This window comes from Barbus barbus (genome assembly GCF_936440315.1).
Source record: "Barbus barbus genome assembly, chromosome: 24".
Classification (NCBI taxonomy): Eukaryota; Metazoa; Chordata; class Actinopteri; order Cypriniformes; family Cyprinidae; genus Barbus; species Barbus barbus.
The window spans coordinates 11504849-11519897 of record NC_136752.1 but is presented as its reverse complement, the minus strand read 5'-3'; the positions used below and the strand labels follow the sequence as shown (position 1 = coordinate 11519897).

Below are 15049 nucleotides of genomic sequence, written 5' to 3'. Positions count from 1 at the left end.
TGGAACCCTTTAATTTACTAAAAAAACTAAAAGCTCTGAAATTTGTGAGCAATATGCTTTCTATATTTTTGACATCATGACTGAGCAGCATGTAGGAGTAACCGACAAACTAATGTATTTAACAGTTCACACTGATAAAGGCTACTACAAATGTATTTATCAACTGGATTTTCATTCAAACCTTGGGGGAAATCTATTTCAAGAAGGTTAGGGATCGCCATGTAGCTTCAACAAATATGTCTGCTTCTTGTTGGGAATCATTTTCAAATTCATGCCAAGCATCTGGCCTACAGACGGCTCTGGGGTGGGGCATGAACTCTAATGATGCTCTTATAGCCTAATGATAGAGGAGTTTGACAGCAAAGCAGCTGCGCTCATTTGACAGCACGGACTAAACCTGATGCGCGTGAACAGCAGATCACAGCTACGATCGAGTGCGTGTTACATCCTAATGCACATTAAGTCCTTTTTTTACTGCAAGTGCCTAAATCAAGACATTGGGTAACATGAAGGTATTGTCAGTCATAAAATGCGCACAGGATATGCAATTTCCTTTAGAAGTGAACCAATTCAGACAACTCTCCGTTTGAGGAACTTGATTCACATTGGAGTCTCGATATCGTCTTGAAGCTGGACGATGCGCGCGGATCTTTCCAGATAGATCAATGTTATGAATTTACATTATGCCTTCACTACATCATGGCGCTATTTTTATTGGAGTGTTTTTAATAGTCACCGGTGGCTCCACCGCTTTTCTAACTTCTAATCAAAGTCGATTGCAGGCGTTCAGCATGTGCTGTGTGGTGCTCGGGGCGGTGATGCTCATTTTAGGGATCTTCTGGGCGATGAACGGCAAGAGAAACCCAGAGCCTTATAATGAAGAGTTCAGCCACGACTACAGTCAAGTCCTGTTCACCCCACCGCCCGGAAACCACTTCCCCGAGTCCCAGTCCGTCTTTCTGCACGGGTAAGTGGGGCATCGCATCATAAATCAGTTTATAGCCTAAATGTCTGCGCTGGTGATTCTGATAAGATGAAGTAGCCTAGGCTAAAGGTAGGCTACAGAAGATAAAATCCCTGTCTGAGCAATTTGGAGTTGAGTCGTAGAGGAGGTTCCATTCAAAAGTGCATTAAGCTATAGCCTATATGAGGGTCAATCTAGAGTTGTTAGCAGAGGGACTCGACCTCAAACTCTCCTCGGTAACTCATAAAAAAAAATTACGTTTTGTGTTATTTTAGTAGCCATAAATGGGCACTAACAAATACTCAAGTAACTATAAAATTGCAATTTCATGAAATATTTCATTTACAAGTATAGATAAACAGCCCTAATGAAACTGCGATTTTATACGCAAGTTTTACTTTTTATATTGTACTTTGTAAATTTATTTTTATGTACCTTAAAATAAATATGTGTGTATATATATATATATATATATATATATATATATAAATTTTTTTTTTTTTTTTTTTTTTTTTTTTTTTTGACTCAAAATATCTTATCTTGATGCTGTATATTGTTCTTATTCCAACACCCATAAATCCAACCTGATCTCTCTGAACTCAAACTCCATCTCACATTTTATGTAATATAATGCCATGTTATACATTGCATTAAACATAATAAATATAAACATTTTCAACATATTTTCAACATAAAATAAAAGAGTAGACCTGATCTACCATAAAAAGAGCAGCCTTGAAAATGTGTAAATGCTTCTCTAGTTAATTTACCAAAAAGTGGCCCACATAAAACAGATGCATACTTTCAAGCAGCTTTTTGATTTGACTGGAATAGATAGGAGCAAACATGGAGATAATTTTACTTTTCCACCCATAACCCAAATCCCTCTGGGTTTACGCCATCTCTCTTTCCTTTCCCCCTCTCTCACCATCAGATGTCATTAAAAATCACTTAGAGGAGAAGCCTAAGAACTGTTGTTGCTCCTCTGCAGTGTTATCTGATACTGAGAGGCCCTCTAGTGTTGATAAACAGCATATACCACCTTACATTCAGATTCCGCTTCCCCAGGCCAAGCACTCTTATTAAAAAAATAATAATAATCTGTTATTGTGTTTTAAGGACTTTGCAAAGGCGAGGTGTATATGGTGAAGATTTGGACTATCCCCCAATGGAGCCAACCTGTTTTAGCCCTACCAGTCGAGGTCGGCCGCCTTACTGGGACATGGAACCTCCCCCGCCTTATGAGGTGGCCATCAAAACCACAAGGAGCTCCACGCACCTGAGACGCAGCTACTCAGACACACAGCTGCTCACTGAACCTTTGTTTGGACGCTCACGGGAGATCAGTTTCGAAGTGTGACATCTGAGCCATGTTTATCTCTTGAGACCCGAACTAAGGACCTGAATAGCCACCCTAAAGTATTCGCAAACTAGTGTTGATGAAGCTTCAAAACAGGCATTGACAATCCACAGCTCGTCGAGTCGAGGGGGTGTTTTGTGCCTCTTGAGATTGTATCGTCTTGACTATGTGTTTACAGCTTTATTCAGACAGAAATGTAGAATACTTTGCTTTTTCTCAAATAAAATGCATTATAAATAAAAAAATCTATAAGTAAGCTGTTGGAAATAAGTGGTTAATAACTCATTAAACATAATGCAATGCATTTTTTAAAAAGAGAAGGCTTTAATTTTATTTTAATTTTAATTCAAGTCATCTCAATAAATATCTCAAATTCTATATATTCTAGTACACTTGAATGTGAGAAAATTAGCTTTTGCATATGGGAGTGTACTCAGCTCTAGTCAAAACTAGTGAATCTGTCAATGCTAATGAATCATCAAGATGTCAAACTAAATTACAATTAAATTTATATAGTTTAATTTTTATATTATATTATATACGTATAATACAAGTTATTCACAAATATAATTTAATATAATTTAATTAATTACAATTAAATATTCACAGTCATCAAAATCATACACAATTGATACATTTTTCCAAAATATTCAAAATCAAAAATACATTTACAGTACCTCCTTTTAACTAGCCATTGCACTTAAATGCATTTGCAGCCAACTTGCTGTCCTGCAACTGTAAACTGCATGATATTCCAACAAATAACATTAATTTGGCATAATATGGCATTCCAAAAAATATCAGACAACAGGTTTGATTAATGACAAAGAAAAGAGTTTAATTTGTATATTTATCCATTTGTTAGAGTCTCAGGGTGAAACATTGTTTAATGCAAAGAATATGTTCATGGCATATGAGCACACAATTTTGACTCAAAAACTGCATGGTCAGGTTGCTGTAGAGATGTGGCCAGAGAGATGATTTATGCATAAAGCACACATTGTGGTGGCTGATAATGGGAGCACATCTCTGCTGGGAAAACCACACAGCATTACAGAGTTTAATGATCAACTAATGCTCTGTTAATATTGTTTGGAACACTATAAACATTACATTCACAGCCACTGCTTCCTCTGACTCATCCATTACAAGGATATTCATCTTTTAACAAGGGCACTTCTGGGTATTCTCTACATTTTGTACATATTCTGTGTGTTTTCTTTGAAATGCAATGAATAACCTACCGAGGGCTATTTACATCAATTCTGTTTGCATGCTATAGACATTTATTTGAGATGATGTACAATCTTTTATTATTATTTAAAGAACTAACTAAAGGACAAGCCAGACTCACACTTCTCTTATTCATTTTTTGATCTGGTATGAAAGGCAAACATTATATGATTATAATTCTTTGCACTAGTCATGCAGCCTTGCCTTGTATATAACAGGTGGAAATCATCATACCATGAATGACAGAATATCTCATCAGTGAAGAAATAGCTAGTATTTATGTCAGTTTTCAACTCTACAAAATACACACACACACACACACATATATATATACATATATATATATATATATATATATATATATATATATATATATATATTTATATATATGATATATATGATAGTTTTATCTGATCTGCAGAGGCAAGTCCCTCTCAATGTTGGGAAGTGAGTGAAGTGCCCCTAATATTAGATAGAATAATACAGAATACCATACCATACAGCGTTAGAATACAGAATACCATACAGAGTTTCTGAGACCTCACAAGTCATGCAAGTGAACTTTTCAATGACTGCTCATCAAAGGGTTAACAGTGAGCAGGACAGATGCAAAGACTCTATGGGGGGGAAAAAAAAACGTGTTTGTTTTTACATTAACTTAATAAACTGTTCAAAGGAGACTAACACCACTGTTCTAAATATTGGCTAATGCTGTGGCAGTAGTGTGGCTTTATCAGTTTTATCGTAAAAAGAGCTTTTGGCTTGTGTGTATTGAATAAAGCTATGTATTGTATTAGACCCATTTGGCTCTTCCACGCCCAGGACTGGGTGATTTCCTTAATGACAAGTAATGGGAAGTCAGACTCATTTCCGCGACTCGGTTCTTTTGAACAGTTGAAAAAAGAGAAAAAAACAGATTCAGCGATTCTGAGCAGCAACCCATAACATGTCATACCCACCTATGAGTGTTGTCTGACAAAATATGACAACCCCTTTTCGAGGAACAGAAGTAATGCATCCATTACAATGAACTAATGCAGCTATATAATTTCATCTACTGTGTGAGTAAAATAACCTATTAAGCACCACTGTAAATTACTGAATTCCGGGAATGTTGGGACATTTTTTTTTATTATTTGAATAAAATGAAAACTAAAAGTATTTCAAATCACATGAGCCAGTATTTTATTCACAACAGAACATAGATAACATAACAAATGTTTAAACAGCAATTTTACAATTTTATGCACAAAATGAGCTCATTTCAAATTTGGTGCCTGCTACAGGTCTCAAAATAGTTGGGACGGGGGCATGTTTACCATGGTGTAGCATCTCCTCTTTTTTTCAAAACAGTTTGAAGACGTCTAGGCATCGAGGTTATGAGTTTCTGGAGTTTTGGTGTTGTAATTTGGTCCCATTCTTGCCCGATATAGGTTTCCAGCTGCTGAAGAGTTTGTGGTCATCTTTAACGTATTTTTCATTTAATGATGCGCCAAATGTTCTCTATAGGTGAAAGATCTAGACTGTAGGAAGGCCAGTTCAGCACCCAGACTCTTCTACTACGAAGCCATGCTGTTGTAATAGCTGCAGTATGTGGTTTTGCATTGTCCTGCTGAAATACACAAGGCCTTCCCTGAAATAGACATCATCTGGAGGGGAGCATATGTTGCTCTAAAACTTTTATATACCTTTCAGCATTCATAGTGCCTTCAAAAACATGCAAGGTGCTCATACCATATGCACTTATGCACCCCCATACCATCAGAGATGCTGACTTTTGAACTGAACGCTGATAACACGCTGGAAGGTCTCCCTCCTCTTTAGCCCGGAGGACACGGCGTCCGTGATTTCCAACAAGAATGTTAAATTTGGACTCATCTGACCATACTTTTCCACTTTGAAATAGTCCATTTTAAATGAGCCTTGGCCCACAGGACACGATGGCGCTTCTGGGCCATGTTCACATACGGCTTCCTTTTGTATGATAGAGCTTTAGTTGGCATCTGCAGATGGCACGGCGGATTGTGTTTACCGACAGTGGTTTCTGGAAGTATTCCTGGGCCCATTTAGTAATGTCAATGACAGAATCATGCCGATGAGTGATGCAGTGTCGTCTGAGGACCCGAAGACCACCAGCATCCAACAAAGGTCTTCGGCCTTGTCCCTTACACACAGAGATTTCTCCAGTTTCTCTGAATCTTTTGATGATGTTATGCACTGTAGATGATGAGATTTGCAAAGGCTTTGCAATTTGATGTTGAGGAACGTTGTTTTTAAAGTATTCCACAATCTTTTTATGCACTCTTTCACAGATTGGAGAGCCATCATTACTTCTGAGAGACTCTGCCTCTCTAAGACATTCCTTTTATAGCTAATCATGTTACAGACCTGATGTCAATTAACTTAATTAGTTGCTAGATGTTCTCCCAGCTGAATCTTTTCAAAATTTCTTGCTTTTTCAGACTTTTGTTGCTCCCGTGCCAACTTTTTTGAGACCTGTAGCAGGCATCAAATTTGAATGAGCTCATTTAGTGGATAAAAGTGTAATTCTTTTTCATTTTAAACGATTGTTATGTTCTCTATGTTCTATTGTGAATAAAATATTGGCTCATATGATTTGAAAGTCTTTTAGTTTTCATTTTATTCAAATTTAAAAAAAACGTCCCAACATTTCCGGAATTCGGGTTGTATGTTTTTTTTTAATCTCTTACAGATTAAAAATGTTTGTCAGTAAAATCGTTGTGATTAATTCGTTAATGTTTTTCCACCTGTTGGTAGAAAGCAAAATAAACTGTAATAATATCAAATTCTGTACTAAATGGCTGTATTATACGTAAATCCCTAGCAGCCAAATGATCCGTTCTTGGACTAGTGAACCGGCTCACCTGAATCATTGAAAAGATTCACTTCAACAGAACGATTCATTAAAGGATCGGTCGTCCCTCTGAAGTGGCATCAACCTCCGCTCATAAACTCTGCCACTTCCTCTTCACGTTTAAATGCCAGAGACTCGGACAGATCTACAGACATCGATGGCTGTGGGAAGAATTTGACTTTCCATAAGGATTCTCTAAGGAAATGACTGGCTGAGTCGCGATTTCCGCAGTAAAGTGAAGAGCTTGCTGGAAATGATTATCCCCGTTGAGTATAATGAAACAAGCGGTGCTAGTACAGATAGATGTGTTGAGGACCGTTCATTAGAAGAAACGCTTAAACTCATCCACTGATGTTCAACTTCATGATCAAAACAAACGCACGCCGGACTGCGTCAAACCGACAAGGTAATGCATTTATATTGACGACATGAATAGCACGTTTTTTGTTACATGTGAAAAATATATATTCAATCACAATGTTAAATCATAATATTCGACTATAATAATTGTAACGGCATTTGAATAACATTTATTTATTGTATTTAATACATCGATAAAACGGTATTAGGCTGATACAGTGTTCATTCATAGGTTACATTGTAATAATGCAATTCTTACCTTGGCTTAAAGACATTTTGCCTCATTTAACCCTTGTGCACCCTTATGGACATTTTTGTCCATTTTAGTTTTTTTTTGTGATGATTTTGCCTGTGTTAATGCTAACTGCATAAGTTACATATTGGCTCAGGTGTGTATTTTTATTGATCCACCCTCATTTTCTTTAATAAATCTATTTTACATAGGTACAAAAAAGTGAATCAAAAATGTCCCCATTGAAACCCATTAAAATGTTTTAATCGCAGTGCCGTTTAATTGTAAAATGATGCCGTTTTTTTGTTAACAGGCTTTCATTCTGTTGGCAAGGCTTCAAAATTATTTTTTTTACAATTTATTTTTTACCAGATGGTGCCATTTTTTTCAGGTTTGGTCAATAAGGGGTCTATAAAGCAAATACTTGCTTTATTCCTGTTTTCTGCATATTATAGAGCCAATTAGAAAATAATGCGTATAAGTGTGGGTGTGTTGGTATAGATGTTAGAGTGTGGTTTGTATGTGTGTCATTAAGAAAATTGTGTGTATGTGCATGTGTGCTCTTGTAAAATTTGAGAGAGAGAAACTCTACTGCAAATCACAAATCCAAGCACTGTGTGCACCAGTGGAGTTTTGTTGGCATCTAATGGGGAAAATTGGGTACTGCGCCCAAACAAAATTTTACTGAAAGCTAATTTTTTGAGATATCAAGCTCAAATTTGGAACACAACTTGTTTAGATTTATGGCTTTGATTTTCTAGCAGGTTTAGAGTTCAAGATGTTTCATATATATAAAATATTAATAAAATTAAATATAAAATATTGTTCATAAATAATTTTCATAAACTTAAACCTGTATAACTTTTTTTTGGTTTCATTTTACTTAACTTAAGTCTTTGCTCCCAAGCTTCCAATTTTTATGACCGTTTTTTTTGACATGGACATTTTTGTCCACTATGGACCTAAGTGTAACTTTTTTTTATTGATGCACAAGGGTTAAATTTTAAACTTATTTTTTAGTGCAACTAATGTAGTCATTTTGTTCATGTCATATTAATATGTATTTCTTTAGACGTTACCACATGAAGCACATGCAGCTTAATGTATTAGATATCTTTATGAGCAAATGAATTTATATTGAAGCATGCTCCAATATGTTCTAATATGCTTTAAGATGTTTTAATATATAAAAACTATATTTTCTGTCTTGGGTGCAAGTGTAATGTTAACTCATTTATGCTGCTCTATGTGTAGGATGGTCTGTGATCTCTTTCTTGGATCTGCAAGGATATGAACTGACACCGGGGCTGGACTGTCCATTGTGCTGTGCTCTGCGCAACACAACTTGAAGCTCATACTCAGAATATCATACACACGTACAGTAATATGTGTGGTGTTAAAAAGGGCAGAAAACAACGTGCCTACTAGTGATTGTGTAGCCAGAAGAAACAACATGTCTTTCCAGCACAGATGGCAAGTTTCATTGGGGATCTTGCTTGTGATAGCAGGCCTGGTGCTCTTTATGACTATGGATATGTACATTGTTCTCATTAGCATGCCTATAGTGTGTCTGGGCCTCTTTATTCTCATCCGTGCCTTCTGTATGGTCATTAAATCCAGTCATGTAGCTGTGCCAGGTCACTTCCTTCTACACCCGCGAACGGGCACCTGTTACACCCACCATCAAGCCATTGCGGTGCAAAGGTAAGAAGCACATGCTGAACAATTTTTTGTGCATAAACATCATTATGAGGCTAATTTATGAGTGCAATTAAAGAGATCCAAGAGTTTAGCCAGAGTTGTGGCAACTCTATACAAACACGACGAGTGTCATGGAGTATGTAAATGTCAAATCAAGTGTCTGGAACACTGTGAATAGATACAAAACAAACAGAGAGACTAAAAGCTGGACTAGACTACATGACTTTTAAAATCGGAACAGATTTGTATATTTGCACACTGGTTCTTTTGGCAACTAGCACTGATTTGTCCAGACTGCAAATTGAGGCAAAAATCATGTAGTGTATTCCAAGTTTTTTTCCTGGACAATATCAAAAACAGAATAGAACATAAATAATAAGGAATTTTGAGAAGTCAAGAACCCACAAGGATATGGGACTTTTTTCTTGTTTAGTTACATGTATAAATCTATTCAAAAATGTCTTGAACACACAGTTTTTAATTCCTGAATTAATTTTAATGTTTGGAGGCAAATAGAAAATGTCAGGGAGAGACAGTTGTTTTCACAATGAAGAAAAAAAAAACCTCATTAAAAGTATAAAATTCTTGAAAATAAAACCTTGTCTTAGTTTGGCATAATCTTTTATTATTGATTCTATGTATGTATGTACTTAATAGTATGTTTTCCAGAAAATGACAGCCATGTGGTGCAACCAACATGCAGAAAACCCATAAAATAGGAAATGACATCATAGAATGGACTGCTGACCCTGACCTAAATAAGTTGCATTGCTAAAAGAGTTTTTAGCATTAGTTAGTAGTCATTAAATGGTTGGTTTTACTTAAGTATGAGCAATAGTAATAGCTTTCTTTCGCACACACTAGGACTAGTAACATCAGTCGTGAAACATAAGAATGCTGAAAAATAATACACTGTTTGGTAATTTTGTATACACTCAGTATATCTCTGGCTTTCAGTTTATAAAACTATGCAAACTAAGAGGGTGCTCTGTCTCTTTTCGGCCCACTCTCAGTTTGAAAGCCAAAGTTAAGCAAAAGTAACAAATGTTCTGATTATAGAAGTAGGTCAGCAGTGAAAACAGTGAGGGTCTGCAGTGTTAGATGGTAGACATGGTAAGTCTGCACCGTGTCCATGAACTAATTCAATTCAAGTTTTCAATTCAAGTTAATTTGTATAGTGCTTTTTACGATACAAATCGTTGCAAAGCAGCTCTACAGGGATTTAAGTTTCCACAATATATTTATATATTGCAGAACCATAATATGTTTGACTTATGGCAAAATTCGGTAAATTCATGTCAACATAATTTAAGTTTATTTTCATATAGAACAAAAGCCCACTGTATTAGCTGAAAGGATGATCATTTTCCTTTATCAAATATGCCTATCTATGAGATGTTGGTTTGTGGAAAAAATGTATCATCAGATTCATACTTCCAAACTTCAGCTTTATCTATTTAGTCTATTTTATTTGGTATTTTTCTTATTCCAGTTTAATGTACAAAGACAACTGTGTGTCACTATCAAAACATAGCTCATTGTTTGCTAACCACTTCTGCAATTTGTTTGGTGAGTTTAGTGTTGCAGGAATTACACACTTTAGCTTTAAATGAGATGTTAGGAAGTCATTCTGTGATGCCCAGCTCAACAAAACAGTGTTTTTATGTCAATTACAGTTATAAGTTTAAGAGTTTGAACTGACTCCCTTTAATCAAAGCAGTCAGAAACATTTTTAAATGTTTCAGTGCCTGACAAAATGCAAATGTGTCATGTAATTAATGGAGAAACTGAGAGAAAATGTTAAGGCAAGGTAATGTTTACTGACAGAGTGAAGACTGAACAGCTGTTGGGCGCCAAATTCTTTCAGTGTTCCATGTCTGAGGGAAAGAGAGAGACACAGAGAGAGAGAGAGAGAGAGAGAGAGAGAGAGAGAGAGAGAAAGGGCCCATTGCCATTTAAAGACTAGTAAGGTGCTGGTACTTCATAATGATCTTAGTTTATATTCAAATCTATTTTTTTTTTTTTTTGGAGAATCGTGCTGAATCAAAGAATCAAAGGGGGTAAAGCAGTTCATTCTGACCACATGCTCAGGAGTATAAATGTTAACAGAAAGCAGTCAGCATTGTACACTAGCCCAGAAAGAATGAGGAGGGAGGGAACGAGAGGAAGAGAGATGAGATTTTTTGTTTCTTGCAACATGCTGAAGCCATCAAATCATTGCCTAGGGGTCCCCCCTTCTCCCCACCCCTGTCTTTTTGGCAACTGAAGTACAGTCTTTGTAAGGGAATAATGTTAAATACTCGAACTCTTTGGTTTAAAAAATGAGAACACAATAGCAAGCACACACTAGGTGAAATAAATGTCGTCTCTATAATTCCTTATTACCTAAAGGTCCCAATAAGCCAAATCAGAGACCAAATCAAACGTAATTTTTAACAAAATCAGAGCAAAACGAAGTTCTCTTGAAGTTTGTTCGTGAAGTTTAAAGTAGTTTGCCAAAGCAAACTTTTCAGAAAGCTGGTAAACAAACTACCATTGGTCTGTGGTGATTATATAATAGGTGGCTGTGGCTCTGGGGCTCCACAAAAGTCAGCTGAAGTTGTAATTCTAATTGAAAGTGAGTGACACTGACACACTGACTTGTATGTTTAGTACTATAAAGCTGCTTGCTTTAAAGCAATTTATTGTATAAAGTGACAGTAAATAAATTTGACTTGAGTGCGAAATTGCAGAGCTGGTGCAAACATACTGTTTTCTCATCACTGTCATTTTTGTTGTGCATTTATTTTGTTATTGATGGAAAGCACTCAGCACATATTTACATATGCATCTAAGCGGCAAAGGTATTTAATTTTGCAAAAATGAAAATTACCCCATGATTTACTCCCTAAAGCCTCAAGCCAAAAATGTCCTGGCTCTTCCAAACTTTATAATGGCAGTGAACGACTGGGGGGCAGTCGTGGCCTAATGGATAGAGAGTCGGACTTATAACTCGCAGGTTCGAGTCTCACGTCCGGCAGGAATTGTCGGTAGGGGGAGCGAATAACTAATCTCTCCACCTACAATACCACGACTGAAGTGAGACCCTTGAGCAAGGCACCGAACCCCCAACTGCTCCCCGGGCGCCGCAGCATTGGCTGCCCACTGCTCTGGGTGTGTGTGTGTTCACTGCTGTGTGTGTGCACTTGGATGGGTTAAATGCAGAGCACAAATTCCGTGTATGGGTCACCATACTTGGCTACACATCACTTCACTTCACTAAATGCTGAGAACAAATTCCGAGAATGGGTCACCGTACTTGGCCACACGTCACTTCACTCACTTTCACTTTCAGAATGGGGGTTGAAATTTTGAAGTCCAAAAAAGTGTGTCCATCCATCATAAAAAGTACTCCACACGGCTCCGGGGGATTTGTAAGGAAAAAGGATTTTGATATACTGTAAGCCAAGAGGAGACTGGTTTTCCTTTGCTGTAAACAAAACTTGGTTCTCACAAGACTAGCATATTCTCACCAGCTTGAGCTTACGCTACACCCACATCATCAGCTGCAACAGTTAGCAGAAGTTAAAGATTACTGTTTATAAAGTTTTAAATATGTACATTTTTCATATACAAACAGATCGCTTTGCTTCAGAAGGCCTTTATTAATCCCCCGGAGCCATGTGGAGCACTTTTTATGATGGATGGATGCACTTTTTTGGACTTCAACATCTCAACCAACATTCACTGCCAATATAAAGCTTATAATAGCCTGGACATTGTTTTAAATTAACTCCGATTGTATTTGTCTGAAAGAATAAACTCATATAATCATGGGTTAATTTTCATTTTGGGGTGAACTATCCCTTTAAATGTCCAGTTGAGTTGTGATTATGCCACATATTCAAACTATATGTATGCATATTCACTGCTATTCTCTTTCCTTAGGAGGCTGGATCGCATCCGGAGGGCTACTGCAGAGGAGCACAGTCCAGTCCAAGTTCCTCCCACCTCAGACATCAGTCTACAGAGCCAACCTGCAACCCCTCCCCCCTGGCAAATGGAGCCGCCGCCTTCCTATGAGACTGTTATGAAGACCACTACAGCTGTAAACCAAGTATAACCACTGGGTTGACTGTAGACACCGACAAGTTATGATTGAAAAGTTGGTTTAATCGGGGATGCGCAGATATTAAAAATCTGTCAGTCACAGTTAAGCCAGTAATTATTTTCATTTTATGGCTGATAACTGATAAATGGCCATATTAAACTCTATTCTACAAAGATAAATAAATACTTTAAATGCTACAACTAAATGTAGGCTTCAAAACAGCGATGGGATAAAAAATTGGTTTACATGAAAAAACAAAGTAAAATTTTTATGCATGATCGCACACAGCTCAGCATGCACTCTACAAGAGATGATGCACTTAAAGGGTTATATATTTTTATATCTCTGTCTTTTAAGTTATTGTAATAGATACAGACTGCAAAAGTAATCTGAAAATAAAAGGGAAACAAGTTCACAAGTACATACGTAATATTTAATGATAAATGGCGGAAAAAGACAGAAATATTGTGCAGCTCTATTTCTATGTCTAATGTTAAAAAAACTGCTAAAGTTATTTAAGTGACAAGAAACTTCATCATTTTGTAATAATATGGACTCATCTGTCCAACCTACAACTGAACTCTGGCTGATGTGATAATTTTTTTATTTTGTTAGTTTTGAAGCTGATAATTGAAGTCCAGGTCTCTGCATGCTACAAATAACACCAAGTGTCATAAGCAGTGGAACTGCTTTTAAAATGGGAAGAAAACAATCTTTCTTATTTCTTATATAACTACAATAATTTGTATGCTGATTCTATGAACTATCACTGATAACATGACTTGTATCACTATAATCTCGTTTCTCACTTTTTCATATGTGGATAACTTAAAACGTATTTATCTTCGTAAGGTCTGAGAGACCCCAAAGCCATTTCAAAAACTAGTTACCATCGAAGTTTGACGGTTTTAAAAGTTGTATGTTTTCATTTGTTTTATTGTATTACTCTATAGTGTTTTTAATGGTGTCAAAAACAGAAGCAGTGTTACTAAAATAGATACCAGCCACAGTGATGAAATATGCATTCTTACATTGTGGTAAAAAAAAAAAGTGTGACAAGGAAAAGGGTTTTACTCAAATCAGACGAAGGGAATGAACATATTAATTTGAAGGGAAAATAAAAAAATAATTTAAAAACACTATTATTATTTAATATTACACATACACTGCCATTCCAGTTTTGGGTCTGTAAGATTTCAGAAATGGTAAAAACAGTAATATTATTAAATACTGTTATAAATTATAACTATTTTCTATTTTAAAAAGTAATTCATTCCTGCAATGGTAAAGCTGAATTTTCAACAGCCATTATTCCAGCCTTCAGGGTCACACGATCCTTCAGAAAGCATTCTAATAGGCTGATCTGGTGCTCAAGAAACATTTTGTATTATTATCACTGTTGAAAACAGCCAAGCACCTAAATATTTTTGTGAAAAGCATCAATAAAATACATGTAAATGCCTTTACTGCTTTTAGAAATTTAAAGTCCCTGCTGAATGAAATAAATGACTTTCTTTAAAAAAATAAAAATATTAATAAATCACTCACCCAAAACTTGAATGGTAGTATTTATTACTGAGGTTGGTGGGACTCCAAACATGAAGTCAATCTGAACAAAACATGAAGGTTAAAATGCTAGGTTATGATTGTAAATGCCACTGAGTACCTCTTTATTAATAAGCTGAACCAAATATTGAATTGTGCCTTGATTTCTACTCACTCACTTTTTTCCCTATTGACCAGAACATGTTTTTGAGAATGATTTAGACATTTCCTAATGTATATTCTTTTATTTTTCTATTTTAATGGTGGGCCTACATTATGTTGTAAGATATGGGATTGAAAAATATGTGCCTCTCTCCAGATTGCCACTTTCATTGTCACTTTAACAGGCCTACCAGAAACTATTATCTCTGTTTCATGTGTGTGTATTATTAATTCTATATCACACAATGCTGCACAAGTGTGTTTTCAGTGACGTTTTGTCAGCTATGCAGTATTTTGTCAGTATATTACTATCACCCGTGCATATAAATACCAATACACTGCATGATACATAAACTGTATGGTTGATTTGTATTTGGTATTTGCTAACCAATATTAATATCAAACCAAAAGTTTTGTGTGTTCTTGTGCTTTATTTCTCTCTACAATATCATTAAGATGCTAGCATTCCTGGAAATGAACGTAGTAAGATTGCTCAAGCCAATGCAACCTTTACCTGGGGGAAGGTC

The 15049-nt window shown here is 36.1% G+C and overlaps 2 protein-coding genes across 3 annotated transcripts; both read left to right on the top strand.

Moving 5' to 3' along the window:
- The first annotated feature begins 361 nt into the window (after window positions 1-361).
- On the top strand, window positions 362-2558 carry LOC306844401 (uncharacterized protein). Its single transcript, XM_079376497.1, has 2 exons — window positions 362-967; window positions 2084-2558. The coding sequence occupies exons 1-2, from the start codon at window positions 684-686 to the stop codon at window positions 2322-2324; spliced, it is 525 nt and encodes a 174-aa protein (XP_079232623.1). The 5' UTR covers window positions 362-683; the 3' UTR covers window positions 2325-2558.
- Window positions 2559-6449: 3891 nt separating this feature from the next.
- LOC306844035 (uncharacterized protein) lies at window positions 6450-14928 on the top strand. Of its 2 annotated transcripts, XM_079375863.1 has the most exons (4): window positions 6450-6838; window positions 8279-8497; window positions 8645-8728; window positions 12653-14332. In XM_079375863.1, exons 2-4 carry the CDS (start codon window positions 8478-8480, stop codon window positions 12825-12827), a joined length of 279 nt encoding a protein of 92 aa, XP_079231989.1. In that variant the 5' UTR covers window positions 6450-6838; window positions 8279-8477; the 3' UTR covers window positions 12828-14332. The 2 variants fall into 2 exon arrangements, with proteins under 2 accessions (XP_079231989.1, XP_079231988.1); XM_079375862.1 differs by having other exon boundaries at window positions 6463-6838; window positions 8279-8728; window positions 12653-14928.
- Window positions 14929-15049: the final 121 nt, after the last annotated feature.